The 23667-nt window shown below is 53.9% G+C and overlaps 1 protein-coding gene across 2 annotated transcripts in view; it reads right to left on the reverse strand.

Moving 5' to 3' along the window:
• Nucleotides 1-281: 281 nt before the first annotated feature.
• The window catches only part of COL22A1 (collagen type XXII alpha 1 chain), a 230834-nt gene continuing 207448 nt past the window's right edge, over nucleotides 282-23667 (reverse strand). Inside the window, exons 52-64 of one of the 2 annotated variants that reach the window (XR_015140361.1) lie at nucleotides 20233-20286; nucleotides 17528-17572; nucleotides 16757-16810; nucleotides 15380-15433; nucleotides 13398-13451; nucleotides 11658-11729; nucleotides 11467-11502; nucleotides 10397-10441; nucleotides 8368-8547; nucleotides 6692-6758; nucleotides 4022-4200; nucleotides 1742-1819; nucleotides 282-1481 (exon numbers count right to left, since the gene is read on the reverse strand). Coding sequence is in view for 1 of the 2 variants with exons in the window: in XM_086335603.1 (XP_086191729.1) it covers nucleotides 1291-1481; nucleotides 1742-1819; nucleotides 4022-4204; nucleotides 6692-6758; nucleotides 8368-8547; nucleotides 10397-10441; nucleotides 11467-11502; nucleotides 11658-11729; nucleotides 13398-13451; nucleotides 15380-15433; nucleotides 16757-16810; nucleotides 17528-17572; nucleotides 20233-20286 (1113 nt within the window). In the remaining variant the exon portion in view is untranslated. Of the gene's footprint in view, nucleotides 1482-1741; nucleotides 1820-4021; nucleotides 4205-6691; nucleotides 6759-8367; nucleotides 8548-10396; nucleotides 10442-11466; nucleotides 11503-11657; nucleotides 11730-13397; nucleotides 13452-15379; nucleotides 15434-16756; nucleotides 16811-17527; nucleotides 17573-20232; nucleotides 20287-23667 lie in introns of both variants that reach the window. The other variant, XM_086335603.1, reaches the window with a different exon arrangement.

Genomic DNA, 23667 nt, shown 5'->3' on the forward strand with positions numbered 1-23667 from the left:
TAGGCCTGGACCCTTCACACCCACCCTCATCTGCTGTGAGCATGTGGGGAGGCCCGTCCCCCTGAGGCTGCAGGGTCCACACCCCATAGGAGTTTCCCTGGCTCAGAATCCAGGGAAGGCCCGAGTGACACACTCTTGCTCACACACGTGCACACTGAGCACATGGCCTGAACAGTGGCTTGGTCCGTGCTCCCCGGGGGAAAAATGATGCTTCCCTGGCCTCGAGGGGTCCACGTGGGGAAGATGCTGGTGATAAGGAAGGACCATCACAGAAAGCAAAAGAAAAGGAAACTCGGATTTATTGAGCACCTGTTGAGCTGGGCGAGTCATTCACAAATATACACTCAACGCCAGAAGCTGGAGACACATGCTTCCCAGCTCTGGCCAGCACCCCGGCCAACTGCCCGGCATCAGACACACGGGAGTGGTCTCTGGACCCTCTTATTTCAAAATGAAAGTGAGTGAAACCAACACAGGGGCCACGGAGGAGCCTATCCATGCTCAGAAGCCAAGTGAACACACAGGGGCATCTTTTTCTGTGTCAGCTCCCACATTTTTGGTGCAGACGCTGCGAGATTCCAGGAAGCAGCCTCCAGCCGTGTGCAGTGTCTCCCTTCTGCAGGCTTGGGACCTGGAGGCGCTGAGCCGCTCCCAGAGGACGGACCTGCCCGCTGCTGCGTGCACCCGCCATCCAGAGCAGAGGCTGCGCTTCGTGTCTGCACCTTCCTTCTCTTTCTGCTTCACTTACTTCTCCTGGGAAGCAGCGGCTGTCAGCTAATCTCTCCCTGGGCGACCTCTGGGCACAACCAAGAATAGAAGCCCATTGTCCTCATTTTCTTAAAGTTTCCTTTTGAGGAAAGAGGTAAGTTTGGCAAGTGTCCGGTCAGGGTTTCATAGCACCGAGAGTTTCCTTAGAATTGGCAGCTACACTTCAATCGGGGGCCGTCAGGAGAATGAGAAATGTTCTCTGCCTCACGAATCAGGTTTCCCCAACTTCAGAGCAGAGGGGAAAAACTCGAAAAGCATTACCATATGAAATAACAATAATAATAATTAACAATAATAATATTATAATCTGACCGACCGGCAGCATCTGTTGGTTTTAATAATGTTGAGGTCTCTTAAGAAAAACAAGACAAAAAAAAAAAAAAACCACACACACACATGATAAAAGAAAGAAAGGAAAACAAAAACCACATGGCTGAAATGTCTCAAGACCTCTGGCTTCCCATCGGGCTGTGCGTTCAAGTTTCAGAAATCCACCAGCGTCTCCTGGCATCCCGGCATCTTCTAGGGGCCCTTCACGTTACCAGGTCGAGCAGCAGCAAGGCTGGCGAAGTAGGCACACTGTGAGGGGTCGCACTGGCCCGGGGGGCCGGGGGGACCTGGGGGGCCGGGGTGTCCAGCCGGTCCTGTCTCTCCTTGAGGCCCGGGACTCCCGGGAAGCCCATCTTTAGCATAGCCAGGTTCCCCGGGCTGACCTGGACCAAGGAGCAAAAGAAAGAGACGGTGGTTCAAGTTCCTTCCGGAGCACACACAAGCCCTGATGCCACTATTTTCATTCAGAAGTGAGCTGAGGATGCCACAGGCTCAGAGCAAACATCCCACGGTCTGGGCGCCCTGCCTAGAGAGATGAGAATGGTCCCCGTGGACACGGTGCAGCCAGATGGCTGCTCTTTGCATCCGACACCCTGGGGCCCGGCCCCTCGCCTACCCCAGACTGCAGCCCAGCCACTCCTACCTGGGATCCCGGGGGGTCCCATCTCGCCTCGGAGGCCAACTCCAGGTGCCCCTGGGTCACCTTTGGCTCCTCGCTCACCTGGTGAGAAAAACACGCGCTTCTGATGCTGGAGACTCACAATGGTGGCGGAGGGAGGGGGCCCACCACGGGGCTGGGGGCAAGGCCAGCACTGTGTCAGACGCCTCGCTCCTGTTCACACACTCATTCATGCACACTCGCACTCGAGCACACACTTGCACTCAGAAATATGCCCATGTGAACACCAAAACAGACACCCCCTCGAAAACATTTGCTCAAATACACATATGCACATGTACACATTCACTCAAGTGTGATTACCAATGATACACACACATATGTACACTCACACATATATTATACGAATATGCATATGTCATAAACACATCAAACACAGACACCCAAACGTTCACACTCTCTCCTATACAAACACATATGTCCACACACATCCACTGGCACATGCCTACACGTCCCCGTGTTCTCACAGCATTCCTTCTGAGCCTTTGTCTAGGAGGAGCTGGGTGATAAACAAGCCTGAGTATACGTAAGACACAGCCCTACTCTTGAGAAGCATGAATTCTAAGACAGATGACACAGGACACAAAGAAGATTCTAATATGAAGCAGAATCAGGTATAAGTCTTAATAATCACAGGAATTTAAAACTCTAACATGTTCAGAAGAAAGAGGGTTCATTCCCCGGGAGGATATCTGAGACCAGGGAGGAGTTGGGGTTAATACTATACAAACTTGATTAAACTGCCTCGCAGCTTTTTTTTTTCATCATTCCTTTTCTTTGAGATGTTGTCTCCAGAATATCTCCTGTATGTAGTGTATAACGTTTTCTTTTATAATCCAAACCGAAATTCTGCCAGTCCAGGGAGATTCTAGGCCACTCTTATTTATTGTTCCAGTTACTAAACTCGGTCAGTCGTCTGTCACAGTCTGACTTTTCTGTGCTTTATGCTTTCTTATTGGCATTTATTTAGTAAATTTTGTTTCATGAACCAACAGAAGACAGACTTGGATGCAAACGTTAAAAAAGTTGAGAAGCAGAAACATTACAAGATGATGCTTCTCAGTGAACGAAGAATTAAGGGGGAATTTCCTAGCAGTCCAGTCGTTAGAACTCTGCCCTTTCACTGCCCAGGGTGTGGGTTCAATAATCCCTGGTTGGGAAACTAAGATCCCAGGGGGCATCCGCCCAAAAAAAGAATTAAGGAATGGAAGACTGAAGGAGGGAGACGTGGCAGCTGAGATGACAGCACCGCCTCTCCCCTCCCCCGTGCTTATTCCTCGCTGGACAGAAGGGGTGAACAGCCAGGCTGCTGAATTTGGGCCCAGGTCCTTCCTCGCCCTTCCACATCTGTCCACCAGCAAAGACAATGCCTTCCTCTGTGCACGGGGCGCTGTTGACGGCAGCAGGCACTGTGCCTTGCAGGACAGGCTCGCTGTGTCCAGCACAGCCACGTCCAGATCAGGTATGTCCCTGAGAGCTGGAGAGCTGGCAGCCATGTCCAGTTTTAGTTCAAACCACTTCATTCCCATGGAAAAGTGTTACTCGCTCAGTCATGTCCGAGTCTTTGCAACCCCATGGACTGTTGCCCGCCAGGCTCCTCCATCCATGGAATTCTCCAGGCCAGAATACTGGAGTGGGTTGCCATTCCCTTCTCCAGGGGATCTTCCCAACCCAGGGACCGAACCCTGGTCTCCTCCATTGCAGGCGGATTCTTTCCTGTCTGAGTCACCAGGGAAGCCCATGTACAAGTGAAGTGAGTGAAGTCGCTCAGTCGTGTCCAGCTCTTTGTGACCCCGTGGACTGTAGCCCACCAGGCTCCTCCGTCCATGGGATTCTCCAGGCAAGAATACTGGAGTGGGGTGCCATTTCCTTCCTCCAGCCCATGTATAGCTGGCATCTGATGCCCGTTTGCCTGGAGATTAAATGTCTTATTCCTCAGTGACCTCTTGAACGGGGAAAGAGAAGACATCCTGTGTACTCCCCGGACCGTGAGCAGTGGAGACAGAGACCGACCAGGATGGGAGGAGAAAACAGACTCGCTCCTCTGGGCAGAAGCATCATTTTGCAAAAACGTCAAGTTTGAAAACCTCTTAGGCAGATGAAGAAACGACACGATGTCAACATGCAGGGTGTTAGCAGGCTGCGGGGGCGGGGAACGGGCTGACTCCTGCATATTCAACGGAGCGTGTGCTGTGCACACTGGTTCCTTCTCTACAAAGCACCTCGTCCCAGCTCCTCACTCACCTTTGGGACCTATGGGGCCAGAGGGTCCCTCCAGACCCCCTTGCCCTGGCCTTCCTGGCTCCCCGACGGGGCCTGCCCGACCTGGAAGCCCATCTTTTCCAGGAGGCCCTGGGGGTCCGGGTCTGCCTTGAGAGGCCTTCGTGTGTGCAGAGGGCATCTGGGCCAGGAGGTAGGCGAGTCTGGCTGTGGAGTAAGAAAAACAGAGAGATGTTTCATGAAGGAGGGATAAAGGACCGAAGATGGGCCAGCAGCGCACTGCAAAGCTCGAGGCAGTAAGAGCTGGGAAATAGCAGCGAGAGAGACACACCAAGAGTGCGCCGCAGGGCGCATGTCCATGTGGATGCTGCTCCGGAGCCAGGCAGCTAGGCTGGGGTCCCAGTGCCACCACTGCCAGCGGCATGGCCCTGGGCAAGCCACCTGACCTCTCTTAGCCTTTGCTGCCTTTTCTGCAAAACGGGGGCAATGAAATAAGTCCGACCCCACTGGGCTGGTGGGAAGATGGAACCAATGAGACGAGGCATCATGACAGCCCCCGGCACGAGATCCAAGTGGTGCGTGGATGTCGCTGCTCCCCTCGAGGCGGCAATGACAGCAGCAGCAGGAACTGTTGCAACTCTCAGGCTGGGGAAACTGAGGCCAGTGGGGGAGGGTGAGACTTCAGTGGCTTACACAGAGCAACTTAGGGACTTCTCCTAAGTGTGGAATTCCTCATCTATAAATGAAGGGCTGGACGCAATGTCATTAATGATTCTTAGGTGTGTGAAATGTTAAAGATCACAGGCTGATTCCAAATCCAGAGGTCCAGCCGCTGGCCTCCATGCCTTCCTACTGCACAGGGCATACACAGCCCACCCCAGGGCCACCAGGGGCTCTTCCTGTGTTTTCCAGACGATCAGGCCATGCCCTTCACCTGGCAATGGGGAGCGACCAGCCCAGAGAGACAGTCCTGACGCCCTCCTGGGTCTCAGTGGTAAAACCGAAGCAGAATCGGGTTTCTGACAGCCTGGCGGGGGGGCTCCCGAGTAGCCCCTTCCCCACCCTCCCACATGAGGAAGCGGGAGGGGCATGCGCCGGAGACCGGGGCACACAGCTGTTCGGCTCACAGCCCGGACGCTGTCATCTTGAACGTGGAGCAGATGCTTCTGATGCTTCCTCCTCCCAAGACTGTTTAGAAGAAAGGACTCAGCTCAGCAGATGCTCCGTCTGAACTCATTCAAAACAGGACTCGTCTCTGCCCAGGGGCTGGAAACTCCTCGTGTGCCCGATAAATCTAACATCCAGAAGAAAGGCTGTAGATGGGGATGCTCACACACGGGAGACCTCAGGACTGCCCCGCCCAGGGGGAGTCACCATTCCAGCCTCTGGGATCCTTCCTTTCTTCACCCTCCTTACCACCAGCCCAGCTCTGTGCTGTCCTCTCCAGGGAACGGTCTCTGGTTCTCCTGGGCAGGGAAGACGGACCACACTCACTCGCCTGGATACCCCACGAGGGCAGTGAGACAGTCATTGTGTTCTGTGCTGCATCCACAGACCCAGTGCAGAGTCTCGAATGTGCCAGGAGGAATATTTCACTGTCTGAGACCTGACCGTGTGAATTAATGTGCCCTTCCCCTTTGCCCACCCCTGCCTGGTAATGGTGGTGGGTTTCTGATCTTCCCTAGCCCAGAGTGGTCTGCGACTTTCTTCTCCTAACAGTTTCCAACACAGAGGGCAGGCGGAGATGAGATGGGAGAGGATGCAGTGGCTAAGAGCCTGGACTCTGCAGCCTGGCTGCCTGGTTAGACACTCACCAGCTCTGCAGCCTCGGGCAGGTTACTTAGCGTCTCTGATTTAACCCTCATCCATGGCTCAAGAGCTCACAGAGGCTTCCTTATGTCAGTAAACACGTGTGGGTTCTGAGAACTCCACCTGACGTGGAGCTGGCCCTACATACTGGTGCTATGACTATTACCTCCCCACCCCTCACTTCCTGAGCACCTGCTCTGTATGGGGCCCATGCAAGACTGGGATTTCACAAAGAATCCTACACAGGAGAATTACAAGGATTCTAGTTCCTTGAAAGCACAGTGTGTTCCAGCTCCCATTAGGGTCTCTGCACATGCTGTGTCTAAGGTCTGGAGTCTGGTCCTTGGTGTCAGCTCCCACGGCCCCTCCTCCAGGAAGCCTTCCCTCACCTGCTCCCCACCGTCTCTGAAATCTTAGTTTCTTCCCCTGTCCTCCTCTGTGTCCTCTGTGTCACATTAAATCACAGGCATTTTCTTACTATACCGAAGTCATCTTGCCTGTGTCTCTGTCTCCTGTTCTGGGCTGTGAGTTCTACAAGAGCCATTGCAGGCCTGCCAGAGCTCCTTGTTGATTAGATAAACAACTGAATGCACAGATAAGTGCTCATGGCAAGGCTGGTTCTGTAGGTGGTGAGCTCCCCTTCCTGGAGGTAATCAAGCAGCCATAGCTCAAGCATCCCCAAAGAGCACCTTGGAGCGGAATCTGTGTCAGAAGAGGCTGGAGGGAGCCTACAAGGTGAGCCTCTGTGCTGACTTCTGCAGGAGCCGCCCTGAGGCTGCCTTTACCAAGCCAGGCTGCAGAGGTCCCGAAGGAGAAGTGAACGGACTACCGCCCAGGCTTACAGAGCATCTAGGACCCGATGCTGTGAAAAAGCCAGCGACTCACTTTCCAGCTGTTTCTCCAGTTCCTCTTGGATGAGCCGCCGCAGGATGTCCATGGATGGAGACTCGCCCTGGGAAGAGGGAGGGAAGGTGGAATTACTCACCTTCCTAGGACCACCTGCCTCCCAAGACCCAGAGTGCTCAGGAAACCAAGACGGCCACAGCCACGCAGACCACAGCTCCCTAGTCCAATCCCTTTAACACCTAGAACCATCTCCCCACCCCCTGCCACGCAGGCAGCATCATTGTGTCTTGCATGGTGACCTGGATGCCTTTCTCCCTGAAGCCCCTGCTCCCTCTCCTTCCTGCACAAACCCCCTCCCCAGCCCTGGACCCTGGAGGCCTGACTCTGAGCCTCTCCGGGCTGAAGTCCCCCCACCTGCAGGGCCAGCTCGCAGGCTGCCCCCGCGCTACCTCAGGCTTGCCTTCCTCCCACTGGCCACGTGGTGGCTCTGGTGTCTGGCCTGCCCCGCTGGCCCCACAGGGTGTCTGCTCACACAAACGATGAGATGAGCGGTCAGCGGAGCAGAGCCCTGCCTCCAGGCCCCCACTGCTACATGCAGCTCTTAGAGTGATCCGTGAGAGCAGACCTCATGCCATGTCGGGCTCCTCCCTGGTCGTCAGAGCCCTTCAGGGAGGTGTCCACTCCCAAGGGTTGGGGTGTTTACTGTGCTCATTGCTGCAGCCCCAGCATTGGGCTTACAGTCTTATTTCCCTTTTTTCCTTTCTGGCCAATGACCTTTTATCTTACTCCCAGAATTCCCATTACTACCCAGAGCAGCAGGACACGCGGCAAAGACTCGGTGGGTGGGGGTGCTCTGGAAGCCCACTGAGTCCGCCAGCACCCACATTTGGCTGAAGGACAGGACCTGGCTGCCCGGCCTCTCCAGGGGGGTGAAACCCAGGCTGACCGCAGAGCCCCGCAGGAACAGGGCCAGAGCCTCAGAACAGGCGGGGCACGGGACCCGGGCCTGTGCTCTGGGCCACAGGAGGGGCCCCCGAGGACCACGCAGGCTGCAGAGCGGGGGTGGGGAGATCACATGGACCTGCAACCAGCCCCCAGGGACCAGCCCACCAAGCCCTCCCTGACACACTACAGCCAGCGTGTCCCTGTGTTGCAAGACTGTGTCACGTTAAGAGCTTGGCCACAAGAAACACTGTGTTCAGAGAAAAAACAAACTGCTCTCAACAAGCCTTTCCTTTTGCACTTGGGAAAAGCTAGACCCAGAGGGAAGACCAAGCACCCCAGACAGCAGACAGGAGGGAGACTAGAGCCGGGTGTCAGATGGACGGGGAAGGAGCCGTCCCCATGGGGAAGCTCGGGTCACTGGGAGCCTCTGCATCTTCTCGACTGCCTGTTGCACAGGGTCCTGGGCAAACAGCATCACCGCCCGGAGTGAAGCCTGAACCACGGGGACAGAGGGACTCTATCCCCAAGCCCTTCGTAAGCCATGTGTGTCATTTCACTTAACCATCACAGCCAGCCTGTCGGGAGAGAGGCATCCTCGTCCCTTTTGGGAGGGACGGGAGGGCAGGCTCAGAGAGGACAAGTAGGGGTCAGCCCTGGCTCACACAGGTCACCAGTACCTGCAATCTTGCCCCTCTGGAGCCCACACACCTCTCTGGCTTCCCCTGAGACCCTAAGGAGCCCCAAGTTTGAGGCATCGCCCGCACGCTTACCCTTAGCCCTGGAAATCCTGGCTGGCCCGGAGGCCCTGGGGGACCGGCCGGCCCACTCTCCCCAGGTGGCCCCTGGGGGCCCATGAGGCCTGTGTGACCCTTGTGGCCTGGGGTCCCGGGGTCGCCTGGCTGGCCCTTTCCACCGGGAGGGCCTTTGTCACCTTTGATGCCAGGATCTCCCTAGAGGAGGCAAGAAGAGCGTCAGTGAGCAAAGGTTAGAAGGCACCCCCAGGCCGGACATGCCCCAGGCTGCAGGAGGGACCCCCGGGCCCGGGTCCTCAGTGTGGGAGAGGAGACCTCAGTCTTGCAAGGCCCATGACGCTGCACTGGTGAAGACAGGACTCGGGGCCCAGACGGACAAAGCTGTGCCCCTATGTCACGCAGGTCTGCCGGGGATGAGGTGTGGACTTTCAGATCCCAGTCTCATCTCCTCCCAGCAGAGAAGGCCAGCGCAGTGATGAAACCATCTGCCATATACATGCTTATATGGAAAAGCGTAAAGAGTGGTGGAAAAAGTCTGATAGGTTTCGGGGGGTTTACATAAAAGGTATATGCATATTTACACGTGCACACCCACCTGGTTCTGAGCACATGGGTTCCAGAAAGATACAAGCAAGTGTACAGAGACAGACCCAAGAAAAGCATGCTGGATGGGCACCTAGTCTCCACTGCATTCACTTGTTTTTTTTCAATTTATATTGTTTAACTGTATCACTTTTCAACAGAAACAGTAAGAAGAGTGAGTTAAAAAATGAATGCAGCCAGATTTGAGGAGGGTCTCCTAAATTTCTCCCACGTGATGGGTTTTATGGGGGCGTTGTCATCTGTGGGTGGTCTCCAGTGTGGGGGTCTGGGAGGGTCCCTTTCATGCATCTCAGTGCCAAGGCCTGTGGTACAGCGTTTCCTATTTATTCCACATCTCTACATCCCTCTGCGGTGAGAGGACCTGTCCCATATTTCAAATGTTCCAGAGCGGAAGGCGTGAGGAGCCTGACCGCTGTCTGGCAACCTTCCAGGAAACCACTTAATGGGGGGAGGCAACTTCCTTTATTGACTGGGTATTAGAGAAGCTTCTATTGATTAAGTATTAGAGAAGGTTCATGGTCTGAATTCCCCGGCTCCCAACCAAAACTCCAGCATGTGGCAGCTCCGGCCAGCTCCTGGCTGGCAGGACCCTCACTGTCTTCACAGCCACAGCCCCAGCCCCTGGGTCCATCCTCAGGGGCCAATAACCACGAGAATCACAGTCGCTGGGAAGGAGGAGGGCGAGAGATCCAGGTGGGGTGAGAATCCCCGACCTCTCAGCTTCCATTTCTCTCTGGTCTGCAGAGGAAACCAGTCCACACCCGTCCAACTTGCAAGGAAAGCAGAGATAAACTCTGTGGGACCACGGAAAAAAACCCAGGGCGGGTATGGGATGGCAGTGCCTTCCGTGTTGGGCAGCAGTGGGACCCTGTGATGGCCAGCCACATGGAGGACTGTTTAATTTCTCTGGAGGGAACAGCGGTTGTTATGGGTGAGAGAACGCCCCCTCCCCCCACCAGTGTTTCTTCCAAAACAGAATTGATTTTTTACCCTGTTTCTTGTTTTTTTTTTTGAGGAATGCAATGTAAAGAAAAGCTTTCTGAGCACAGCGCCAAGACGATTCATTATGGGAAAATCTGTTCCCTTGTCACCTCCAGGGACAGAGCTGGTTCTTGGCAAACTGGCACTTTGGGCTCCAAGCATGTCATGCACAGGCTTCCGCGCACGGGGAGGAGACAGGGAGATTTGTCAAAGTCTGGGCATGCTTGCCTCTGAATGTGTAATTGCAATGATTTTACTCCTTAAAATAACAACCATGAAAACCACAACAAAACCCCAACAACAGGAAAAACCTCCTGCTGTGGGCTCATGACTGTTGCGGGGGGAAAGAGAACAGGAAAGCCCCCACAAGCTGCTCCCCTGGGTGGGCAGCTTCCCAAAGCCCTGGACACAGGCCCCTTGCCCCCAGGAAGGTCGCCTGCACGTGACCACGTGTCCCACTCACCCTTTCTCCTCTGAGTCCTGGCTCTCCTGGCTTCCCAGGTGCCCCCTGCAATGAAAGCAAAGGAGAGCAGTCACTTCACCAGGGGCATCTCTGTCCTTCTTAGTCCTTGCTGCCTGCGGAGGACAGGGGGTCCTCCAAGAGTCCCGCTCTTGCCTGGTCATAACCCCCTCTCTTATGTACCCATCACCTTCGCCTGGCAGTTCCTGAAACATGCCACATTTTCTCCCCAATGCTTCACATGTGCCGAGCGGTCTTTTCCTAAAGCCCTTACCTGTCTCCCCCACCCCTTCCCACCCCTGCCCCTGCTCATCCTGACCAGGGCCGGAGCATCTCTGCTGACGGAGCCAGGGGAGGACAGAGCTGAGGCTTGAGCTGGAAACTGACATCATGCTGCTGGGTGGGGAAGGACCATGGGGGGCAAGGCTGGACATGAGAAGTCAGTTAGGAGGTCCCTGCAAATGCCCAGGGGAGAGATGACGATGGTCTCAGGCAGGTCTCTTAGTGGGAGAGATGGAGACAGCTGGACAGAGCTGAGAGGTACTTGGGAGTCCGAACGGACACGTCTTGTTAATAAACAGGACTTGCTGATGGGCTGGGTGCAGACCGATAAGTGAGAGATGTATCAAGATGGGACCCCGGGACCGGCTCCCACGCAGAGTGAAAACACGGACCTTTGTTGACTAAGCACCAGGGGGACCTCCCTGGGGGTCTAGTGGATAAGACGCTGAGCTCCCAATGCTGGGGTCTTGGGTTTGATCCCTGGTCAGGGAACTGGATGCCACATGCTGCAGCTACGAAGCGAAGACCCCATGTGCTGTAACTAAGACTAGGTCAGCCAGATAAACAAATATTAAAAAATAAAATAAAAAGAAGGCACTAGGATCTCAGGACAGTGATGGCAGAATGCAGAAGCAAGTGCGGGCGCCCTGCTACGCCGAGGGCCACCTGCAGACACCACGCGGCAGAGCACGCAGCACACCACCAGCCGACAGCACGCGCCACCCGCTGATGACGCGGCCCCGCGTCTCCCGCAGGAACAGGCCCCAGGGGAACAGGGCTGCGGCACTCACCTCCTTGCCTGGGACTCCTTTCTCGCCTGGCTCCCCCTACAACACAAAACAAGTATCCGTTAGCTGCACGGCTGCATCAGCATGTTGCACGCAACACGAGTGCCTTTAAAACAGACACTTTGGCCCGAGTCGTCTCGAGCAACAGCAATCAAGGGTCCCGCCAAGGAGACCCTGACAGGGTCCCTGCTCACCTGAGGCCCCCGGGGACCCAGGAAGCCCGGGAGCCCTGGGCTGCCGTTTTCTCCTTTGGTTCCCTTCTGGCCCTGCGGAGGGAAAACGGGGCAGTCACTCTTCAAGCTCAAGGGCCAACTCAAGAAGGTTCAGAAATCTCGTAGCCCCTCTGTACTCTGCAGGCCTGGCATGTGAACAAAAGAAAAGACAACCCTTTTCCTGGAATGAAAGGGCTGGGTTAGGGAGAGAAGCTGTGCTGAGAATCCCACCCATGGGTGGGGGACAGGAGAATTTCCTGTGAATAGTCAACGGCCTTCCCATTCAGAGCAACAGAAACACAAAGGGACAAACATGTAACAAAACCCCTTGATGGGGATGGGCTTCCCTGGTGGCTTCATCAGTAAAGTATCTGACTGCCAAGCAGGAGGTGCAGGTTCGATCTCTGGGTCGGGAAGATCCTCTGGAGAAGGAAATGGCAACCCCCTTCAGTATTTTTGCCTGGGAAAAAATCCCATGGAGAGAGGAGCCTGGCGGGCTACAGTCCATGGGGTCCTAAGAGCCAGACAAAACTCAGTTACTAAGCCACCACACTTGACATGTGTGGGGCCCCTCTAAGTGACTTCCCCAGAGAGGCAGAGTTCCTCTTCCCAACTGGTCAGCGATTCTCACGGTTTGGCTCACTTTTGGGGGCAAAGTGTGTGGGAATCTTTCAGCTTCAACCTTTCTGGGAAGCCACCAAATGTGGGTCAGCCCTTCTGCAGCCAGCTCTGCGCTGAGGTGGATCAGCCTCGTGACACAATCCTTCCTGTCTGAGATGTCTCAGCATAGCTGACAAGACTCCTGCGATGCTTCCTACACGGCTGTCCCTGGTCCAACAGGAAGATGGGGCTCTACCGGGCACCCAGGTGCCTGGTCTGCTTGGGAATGATGGCTCTCCCAGGAGGCAGGATTTGCAGAGCTACCACCAGGAGGGTTCCTGGCAAACCAGGATGCACTGCTCATCCTGATTTCCACAGTGACAACAGTTAGCCAGCCAGATGGGTCTGCCCATTGCTCCGTGCAGTTACTGCTTGAGTACCAAACTATGAGGATGGCCATCTCAAGAGGATTGCCAATTTTAGCTAATAAATCTACTGTAAGGCTGGGGTGGGAGAAGACGAGTGGACAGGCATTGACTTATCCAACCCTAGGCTTCATCAAAGACCTGTCTTCTCCACCACGTCTCGCCATCTACCAGACCTGAACCCTAAATCCTGAATCCACTATCCAGGGATGAGGACACTGCTCAAGCCCCGCTCTTTCTACTCCCTGCCCGTTGTTCCTTCTTGCTCTCCCTTTTTCCCACCTCCCAACCAGCAGCAGGATCCTCTTCATCCCACTCTGGGTTACATTCAGCCCCACGATGCATGATGCCTACCCTCTCTCATATGTTAGGGGTCGTGGGCCTGACCCTGTCCTTCCATCCTCTAAAGGCATCAAACAACTAACTTGCACTCTTAATACACATTTTAAAAATTCTTTAATAGTTTTTTTTTTTTTTTTTCCTATTGGATGCCTATGGTTGTAGACCACAGAGTTAAGCGCGTAATCACATGAAAGTGGTCCTTCCTGGATCCTCTTGCCTCCAGCCTATTCCTACCATCCAAATACCATGTTTCCCCACTGAGGCTTCTGGTAACAGAGACCAGACAGGCTGATGTAAACCACACACCCTTCCAAAGCTTGCCCTGATTGCATCACAGCCGAGGGACAGTACTCACAGGGCTTCCTGGGGTGCCAGGCTCTCCCGGTGATCCAGGCGATCCACTCTTACCCTGATGGAAGAAACAGCAGTAAGGGTTCTGCTGGGATGTTCTGCCATGGCACAGGGCACAGGGCACAGGTCACAGGGCAGGACGCAGGGACAGAGACTGCTGGACGCGGAGGGCCGGTCTCACACAGAGCCATGACTTGGACCAGCATGACTCCACGTGCTTACTTAGAGGCTGCTTATCAACCCTATGGGGCTTCCCTGGTGGCTCAGATGGTAAAGACTTTGCCTGCAGTGCAGGAGACCTATGTTCGATCCCTGGGCTGGGAAGATCCCCTGGAGAAGGGAAAGTCTACCCACTCCAGGATTCTTGCCTGGAGAATCCCATTAATAGAGGAGCCTGGGGGGGTTACAGCATGGAGCTTGGGATATTTAACTCATAATAAATGATAAATACTTAAATGAGTTCACGTGCATGAAAGATCCTGGGCTGGTGACTGCTGCCTGGAGCACAGGCATGGTAAATCTTCGGGACCACATTTGCTGACTTATCCATTCATCCTCCCACTCAGATGCTGACTTAAGGAACAAACAAAAGTGCTCACATCCCTGGAGGCCTGGTCTCAGCTGGGGATGCATGTTCCTGCCTTTATGCTCTCCTCCTTCTCTGTGAGGGGCACCGCTGACTGCGTGGATAGAGATATCAGATAACATGGCAGGTGCAGCATCACCTGGCCACTGGATGGAAGGTCCCCGCATTCCAGATTCCAGGACAGACTCATAACCGTAACATGCTCTAACTTGATGGGCATTTTGTGCCCAAAACTCACAGTCCCTCCTGCTGCCAATCCATAGGCTGAAGTCCTAATCCCAGGGGTGTCAGACTTTGGCCTGATTTGGAAATATGGTCACTGCATATGTAATTCATTAAGGTGAGGTCACACAGGAATGGGGTGGGCCCCTAATCCAATATGACTGGTGTCTTCATAAAAAGGGGACATTTGGACCAGAGAAATGTCACAGGGAGAAAACCATGTGAAGATGGAGGTGGAGGCTGGGGTGATGCTTCTAGAAGCCAAGGAATGTCAGAGGCTGCTTGCAAACCACCAGAGGTTCAGAGAGCCATTCAAGGCTCTCCCTTGCAGCCTTGGAAGGAACCAACTCTACTGGGACCTTGACCTTGGACTCCTAGGCCACAGAACACTGAGATGATGAATGTCTTAGATTTCTAGCCTCCATAACTGAGGGACAATACATTTATGTTGCTTAAGCCGCTGTGTTTTCGGTCCTTTTGCTACGACAGCCCTAGTGAATGAATACAGAGCACACTCAAACCCCAGGATTCCTAAAGTTGGCTCATGATTCAGGGTTGGGGGCTGTTATAGTGCCCCAGCCATGCCAAGTGGCCCTTTTTTAGTAACTGAATTGTGGGTAGGTGGTCCCAGACAAGAGCCTGGGGAGTGTGTGCTGGGCCACAAGGGTGGGCTTAGGGCAGCGGCTATTTACCAACTGCTAAGACATTTTGAGGGCTTCCCTCATAGCTCAGTTAGTAAAGAATCCGCCTGCAATGTGGGAGACCTGGGTTTCATCCCTGGGTTGGGAAGATTCCCTGCAGAAGGGAAAGGCGACCCACTCCAGTATTCTGTATGGAGAATTCCATACAGTCCATGTGGTCACAAAGAGTCGGACACGATTGAGCAATTTTCACTTCACTTCACTTCAAGACGTTTTGAAATGAGATGGTTGGATGGCATCACCCACTTAATGGACATGAGTTTGAGCAAACTCCAGTAGAAAGTGAAGGACAGGGAAGCCTGGCATGCTGCAGTTCATGGGGTTGCAAAGAGTTGGACACGGCTGAACAACAACAACAAAGACATTTTGTCATTTTTTAATGACACACAGGGCTGTACCAGGATGAACCAACCAAATATCACCATGGTAACAGGCCTGACAAAGCACGGAGCAGATCGCCCTCAAGGCAAAACTCACCGGCAGGCCCCTCAGTCCTTGGGGACCCTGTGGCCCTGTAGGTCCGGTGTCACCCTGGAACAGAGAGAGGTCACATCACCCCAGAGTCACTGCATGAAAATGGTGGAAGCAGACTTCCCCCAGGTGCCCTAGAGACCCAACAAATGGGGCCCAACGTGTCTCATCACCAATCACCAGCTGTTCCCCAGGCACAGCTCACTTCCTGCAGGTAAGTCCTCATTTGTACACTTGCTGACTTAATTTACTTGGATAGACCTGGCCCACCCAGACACATGGGGATCTCGGGGGCTCTACCTGGAGCTAAGGGATGTGACAGGGAAAAGAACTTTCCTTGGCATCCCATCTCTGATGGGACGCTGGTCAGTCACCTGTGGCCACTCCTGCCTCAGTCTCCACAGTAAGAAAAACGCCATTGGAAGGTCTACAGAAACTTCCAAGGTGCCGAGCAGCGGGGACTCACCACTGCCTCCCACACGGTCTTCCCAGCAGCCTCCTAACTGGGGTATAAATCTCCTCATATTATAAATGAAAAAGACAGAAGCTTGGCCATACTCCTACACAAATTAGACTGTACAACACCCTAAAAAAATGGGGGTTTTACATGCAAAGAGAGAGCTGAGCGGCAGGGAGGCAGGCACTTGTACCACGAGCGGGCCTCTGGAGCCTGTCCCCACTGCACCCTGAACTGCTGGGCGACCCGAACCCTCCACCCCCTGCCCAGGGGGCTTCCCTCACACCCTCCGCTATAAACTGGAGCAAGAGGGGTCAGGGAGCTCAGAATTCTCAACCTGCCTTTCAACACCGAGAAGCACCCTTGGGGGACAGGGAGGGGGAGAGGTTTCACTCCAGTCAACGCAGCTGCCCTGCTTTGATCTGCCTGCAAGGCCCCCGTGTACCAGACAGGTAGGTTTGTGGAATGGATCCTACTGCTAAGGAAAAGCACAAGAAGAGCTAGATCCTTTCCAGCTCCAGCATCTCATGACCACAGAGCAGCCGAGGTGACAATGTACACCAAGAGCCAGGGTGGGGGGCACACATCACCAGGGCTTAAAGCCAGGTCCTGAAGGGCGCCAGGGGCTGGGCACGGGGCCACCTGGGGCCTCAGGACTGCAAGCCGGTGCTCCTGACCAGACACTCACGTCCAGGAGGCCGAGCCGTGTCCACACACATCGGATGGCCCTGTGGGGAGGGTTCAGGTGGCCTGCGGTGCCAGCAGGCAGGACATCGCCCAGAGAGTCTCACAATCCACCTGTGACTCCCTCCATCGTGGTACCCGCTCCCCTGCCCAAGTTCTAAGTGTCTCCTGGTCCTTGTCTAAACTATCAACACCCCTCCACCCATAGGCCCAGCCAGGACCCACTGGACACCCGCACTCACGTCTTTCCCTGGTGACCCCTCCCGGCCAGGGGGCCCCGTGGCGCCAGGCTCTCCCTAGGAAAAGCAGAAACACAACAGCTGCTGTTATAGAGAGAAATGCGGAACACCAGTGTCCCAGCCGCCAGGCCTCGGAGCACAGGAGGAGGAAGACCGGGAGGACCGCCTCCGCAAAAGCATCCCCACCCCAGGTCCTGGCCCCCAAGTGGAGTCTGCAGTGCCCCTCTAGGCCAGCTGTGAGCCCTCTAAGCTGCGGGGAACCACCAGCTGACAGATTAGGCAAACCGCTGGGGGTTCCACCTCTCCATGCGCCGACCCGCTGGCCCCTCGCTGCACCCTGGCTTCCTCCTCACCGCACAGAGCAGCAGGCCTCACCGAGGGACCCCCCCGCCAGGGATCCCTCTGTTTGGGGCACTTGGAAGAGACAGAGCAAGGCGGAGCACAGGAAGACAGGACCCAGGGTTTCCCAGCTGGGATAAGCTGAAGGTGTCCACACACGAGCTCTGGGACCTCAGGAAAACCACCGCCATCCCCCGGTGGCAGTGACCGCACCTGACTCCAGGCTGACCTGGTCAAACTGGTCGGTCATCACTGTGAGGCCCCTGGGAGAAAGGTCTAGAAACACGTAACCGGGGAGGGATGATGCTTCCAATGGCTGCCACTGTCCTCTCTCAGGACACACCTCTGCCCGTCCCTCCAGGGCCCAGGAGCCTTGTGGCTAGAAGCGCCAATTCGGGTGCATGGGGACCGCCTGACGGCGACATGTCCACTTACCCGGGGGCCAGGTGGGCCAGAGTCGCCTGTGTGTCCCTTGAAGCCCTAGAAGAAAAAGAATGATGTTATCCCACCAGGGAGCAGACTGGTAACGCAGGACCAGGCAGACTCCAGGGGGTGGAGGGGAGCAGGAGGAGGCAGCAAGCCCCCGCTGGATATGTGCAGGGGGTCTTCTCGACCCGGGGATCGAACTCGGGTCTCCTGCATTGCAGGCAGACTCTTTACCGTCTGAGCCCCCAGGGAAGCCCTTATCTCCTTTAATCTCCTGTTTTCAAGAGCAAGTGAAGGCCCTTCTGGGGAGAATACCAGCCCTCAGGCTCAGCCATTAGATGAGAGCTCTGACCTGCAGGCCCCACCGTTGTGTGGTTGTGGCTGTCATCCTGCAAATGTGTTCTCTGTCCTATCCTCCCCACTCGATGGACAAGGATGGTGACTTCCGGAGGGAGGCCGTGAGGGTCACTCCCCAGGCTGTGGGGCGGTGCAGTACCAAGGGGAGCTCGAGACTCCGGGAGGAGCCGGAGAGAGGAAGACGCACTCCCTCGGATTTGACTCCAGATTCAACCCTGTGACCTCAGAGAAGTCAGTTGACCCCCTGGAGTCCTAACATCACCATCTAAGAAATGAGGATAATAAAAATTACCCACCTGGCAGAGTTCTGCAGGACTGATTGGCAGAAAGGGGTGTTCTATGCTAGTCAGTGTGACGGAGCAGGGCTGACTTTGGAGCGAGGTCAGAAAATGAACCTGGTCTGGTGCCCCACTCTCTAGCTGTGGGCCTTGGGAGCTTTACTTCTCTTTCTTGGGATTCAGTGTCTGTATCTATCGAGTGAGGGTGAGCCCACATCTGCAGGGCTGCTGTTCAGGATTGAGAAAGAGGAAAACAGTGCTCTCCACTGTTCAAGACGGCCAGTTCCCTTTCCTTGGGTCCCAGGATATTCTTCCAAGACACTCGAGTCCCAAATCCAGCCATGCTCAGAGCCAGGGACCCTGGTTGTTCTCCTCCCAACAATCATGGACAAAAGCACCAAGTAAAGGAAGCCACACGCAACGTACCTGTCATGTGGCTGGGAAATTCCTTTAGTACTCACAACCACCCTGCAGAAGCGGGAGCAGCTCTGCTGCCCATTTCATAGAAGAAACAGGTTCAGAAAGGTCCCCTGACCCAGGTCAGAGTTATTAAATGGCAGAGCGGAAGCTGAGCCCAGGTCTGTCTCTCTCAAAGCTTATACGTCTCTAATTCACACAGTGCCAGCCAGAGGAGGCGGGTCTTTCATCACCTGCCTGGGTCTCTAACCTCTATCCCTGCACTGAAGCAGGACTCCTTACAACTCTCAGTTGAGAGATGGGCCTGGCCCCAACACAGTTCCTAGCAAATGGATCTTCTTGGTTGAAAAAAACAAAGAAACAAACCAAGAAACCCCTCCCTCCAATAAACCAGTGGCTACGGTGGCAGTTTAGTCTGAGTTGTGTCCAACTCTTTGGGACCCCATGGACTGCAGCCGGCAGGCTCCTCTGTTCACGGGATTCTCCAGGCAAGAATACTGGAGTGGGTTGCCACTTCCTTCTCCACCAATAAGCCAGTAACAACCTTAAAAAAAAACATCCTAACTCTGTGTTTTAATCCTCCAAAGAGGTGATATTCTGCAGTCTTAGGTTTCTTCTCCTGGTGCAATCAGGTGAAAAGCAGGGAGATTTAGGAAAAAGCAAAGTACTTTTTTGTGTTTTATCTCCTTATTGGATACTAGCCAGCTGAGTTATTGATTTTTTTCTTTTAACAGAGAAGCAAATTAAGGAAGTAGAACTAGCATTTTCTTCTCCCACTTCTTGCCAGTAGGCGATTTCTGGCAATCTTATATCTGGCAAAATTATATCTAGATAATTGGATTTTAAGATTTTCATTAAAAATCACATTTTCCCAAAAGAAAATCTAAGGAACTGGGTAAACAACTTTGAAATTATAAAGAAGTAAAGCATTTAGCAAAAAAAAAAAAAGAAAGAAAGAAAGAAAAAACCCAAGAACTCTAAAATACACAGAGTTCATTTTTGGAGAAAAGGTATCTTTGTTTATGTGTATAATAAATAGCTCAACAGCTAGATCTAGATTTAAATATATAAATGATAGATATAGACTTAGATATATAAATGTTGGATTTCATACATAGAAGACTAAAACTCATGTAGAAGATTAACAGAGCGTTACTTCCATGTTGTAGAATTATGTTAACTCAATTTTCTTCTCTATAACATTACTTTTCTTATTCTTTTTATGACCATCATCATTTGTTATTGTTATGCTGTGAAAATGTGTTACACTTCTAATTGGAGAAAAAATACTTTAGCTGTGGAAAGGTTTCAGAATGAAAATTAAGACTCATTTTTAGGGTTTGTCATCCAGAGAAAGCCTATTAAAAATATAATAAATAGGATAAGAACAAAGGAAACTTAGAGTACCAACACTGTGACAATGGCTGCAAGAGGGGAAATAAATTTTATCGCAATGGCACAGGAAGCGCCTGGATTTACTGCATGTAAGTACCAATGTCTTGGAAGGAAGGCACTTCTGGAGTCCACGGCTGGGCGGTCTCAAAGAACCCAAAGAACCCGACCCACAGTGTCACAGGCAACTGGCTGGTGGCTTTATTCTATGTGGACAACACACTTACACACACACACACACACACAGTCACATACACACTCAACACTTACAGGGGGACCGCGGGCACCCTCTGGTCCTGGCAGACCCGGCTCTCCTGTTTTGCCCTGAGGATAAAGAAGAAAAGAAAAATCTGAGGACAGTATTTTCAGGATCTTCCTATTCTTGGTTGCCCAGGCTTCACATCATATTTCTACCAGCCAGTCTCTGCACCTGCCAACCCTACCCTCCAACACCGTGGTCCATGTCAGTCCATACAGAACAGCACTGTGTAGTCCAGCCTATTAGACTCTTGGTTTTCCTGGGACGGTGCTGGTTACACAAGGTTCATCTCTGAGACGCCCATTCACGGTTGCCCCTATTTAATTCTCTGGATTGTTCTGGGTGGATGAGAAATTAGGTAGACACCCAAGCCAGAAGTAGCTTTATGCCACTCACAAAACCACTGCAAGGCAGCTACTAACAACTGCATCTTACAGAAGGGGACACTGAGGCTCAAAGTTACAGCGTCACTGAGTTAATAAACAGCAGAGCCAGAATGAATCCCAGTGACACCGCAAGGATGCTCTCCTCACCCCAGCCGCAGTGAGTGACAGGCGGGCCTGCAACTGACTCATCCCGGCCCCATCCCATCTCCTCCTAACTCGACGCAAGTAACTGGGACACTCGGTTCAAGAGTCTTCCCTACCAGCAGTCTTGTACAGCCCTGGATAGAATAAGCAATAAACACAGGCTCGTGGGTGCTGAAGTCCAGATAAAAGTGGTGAGGGGAGGGGAGGGTTGGGGGAGCAGGGCAAGTGGGTGAAAGGCCACAGGGGTTGATGGGGAGACGGGCAGGGCACAGGAGGGCACACCCACCCCCACAGCTTATCAACCTTGAGGGTCAGATGGGGTCCAAGAGGGGGCACAGGAGAGGCACAAGAACATCCGTGGATTTAGAGTGAGAATTATGGGGAGAAGGAGGACGGGCACCAAGCTCCGATTTCTAAGTCGGTTTCTTCTCTGTCCCAGCTCCTCGAAGTCTAGCCATGTGGTCTTGGGTGTCACCCCCGCCCCTGGATCTGTTTGTCAGCTGTACACTCAGGACCATCTCTGCTCCACAGGGCCGTTGATGGAGGGGATATGGGCCTAGCCTGGCCCCGGCCCCACAGGCAAGTGGGACGCCCAGCACTGGCTGAAGCTGTAGCAGGAAAAGGGCGACCGCCAGCCCTGCTGAGGGTGTTCTATGCACCAGCACAGCCGGTGCTTCACACAGTGACGTCAATGAGTCCTCCCTGTAACCCATGAAGGAGACACTTCTGTTCCCCACCAGGCAACACCCCAAGGCATGGAGACATCAAGGGACCTGCTCAGGGTCAAACAGCTGGGGTTACAATGCAGGTAATTTGGCTCCAGAGTCTCCGAACTTCATCCTACGCTATAATGCATGTGCAAATGTCTCCTATTAAAAATAATGCAATGGGCAACTCTTAACAGCTGCCTGTCTACCCATCTGTGTATCTATCCATGCGTCCACCATCCGTCTCTCCACTGTGTTCCTCCGTGTCCCCAGCGCACAGGAATTTAAAGGACCAGGTCAAAGTGGAAAGCAACCAGCCGCCACCCGCAGTCAACGCTGCAGTTTCTGGACCCCCGCCCTGGGCTCCCCTGGAGGGGCTCCTGGCACTCTGTCCATCAGCCTCTGCTCAGGGACAGGGCAGCACTCAGACCCTGAGGGTGCAGAAGGCCCAAGAGCACGGGAGTCCAGGCCCCCTGGAGCTATACTCCCTTCAAGCAGGTGAAGGGGAGATAAATACCCCGGCCTCCGGTCCTTTGGCAGCGGTGGGAGCAGGCAGGCAGGTGTGCTGCTCACGCGCTCTCAGCCGGTCGCCAGGGGAGCGGACCTGGCGTGCCCACTGGACCGTCCGCTCACCGGCTGCCAGCGGCTCTCGCTCCTGGCTCCACCGCCTCACTCGGTGCCTGCTCCTGGGGTCTGCTCCCTGTGTCTGACCCTGTCCCACCTCCTGGGCTCCCGGTCTGCTTGGAGGGAGCCCAGGAGGTGACGCCACCCATCCTCTGCCAGTTTCCTCCCAAGCAGCTCACAGTGATAAACGTCAGGACAGCCACCCTGAGACCCCAGAAGGAGCTGCTGGTGAGCTCTGGACTGCCTGCTGTCAGGGGGAATGGGGAGAGTCACTGAGCACCCTCTGCTCCCAGCAGAGCCGGCCCTGTCTCCCGTGGGTGGACTAGGCCAGCAGTGACCCGGAGCAGACCTGGCCCCTATCCGTCTACGCCCAGTGCCTGGCACAAACCTTTCTGTATGAAGACCGAGGGCCTCACACAGGTATCCTGTGCTGTCAGTGACACCCTCTCGGGATAGTACGTGGAGCATGCGTGCTTAGCCACTCAGTCATGTCCGACTTCTTGCTACTCTTGGGAATGTAGCCCACCAGGCTCCTCTGTCCATAGGATTTCCCAGGCAAGAATACTGGAGTGGGTTGCCATTTCCTCCTCCAGGGCATCTTCCCGACCCAGGGATCGGCCCCCCTCTCCCATATCTCCTGCATTGCCACATCCTGCAAACAAGCTTCCTGCCTGCTCTGTGGTACTGACCGCTGGGGTCAGCCTTCAGGGTGTGGGTCCTGACTGCTTCCTTTACCAGCTGGGTGGCCTCAGCCAGCCTATTTAACCTCTCTGTGCCTCAGTTTCCTCATCTGTACCAATAATGATACCCTCACCCCACAGGGATTTTCTGGGGGTTACACCAGGCAAAATGTAATGGAGCACTCGTACCCCACATCAGCTGTCGGCCACAGTGGTGACATTTGTCCTTCTCTCTCCCTGGCCAGGTCCTCAGCCTGGCTACCTGCCCCTTGCCCACTGGGGCTGCTTTGCTGGGCATCAGCCTTCAGTGGCTCAGATGAGCTTTGCACTCTGCTCGTTACCCTGGGCTCTCTTTGCTCCTCTCAGCAATGAATTCTGCTTTCAGCATCTGGCGAAGTGTAAAAAGCGATAACGAAGATGCTTCTGGGGAGTCACAGAAGACGCAGAATGAATTATAATAGTTATGACCAGACAAATCAACTGGAACACAAACCTCACTGAAGAGATTTTTACGTAACTCCACTTAGCGGTTCTATAGGCTGCACAGTTCTAACCTCACCAGGAGTTAAAACCATGGCAGTTGGGAAAAGTAACTCACTAAATCGATTAACAGTTAAAGAAGCCTGATGCATTTAACCAGCTTCTCACCTCATCTGATTCTTCAGCAACTCCAGCGAGTGGCTACTATTATTCTTGTTCTGTCTGAAGTGAGACTAAAGCCGGGGGCAGGCTCTGACTCACGCCAGATCACAAGCCTGCATGGAGTGGAGCCAGCACCCAAAGCCAGCTCCTTTTTCTGGGGGCAGTTGCAATTTTGGCATAAAATAATTTAATTTTATCAATAAGCAAAATTAAATATAATACCCTACTGGGTTCTTGGGGAAAGAAAATGAAGACGTGCACGG

This window comes from Bos grunniens, chromosome 14 (assembly GCF_055505025.1).
Source record: "Bos grunniens cultivar Pamir isolate PY7600 chromosome 14, Bosgru_T2T1.0, whole genome shotgun sequence".
NCBI lineage: Eukaryota > Metazoa > Chordata > Mammalia > Artiodactyla > Bovidae > Bos > Bos grunniens.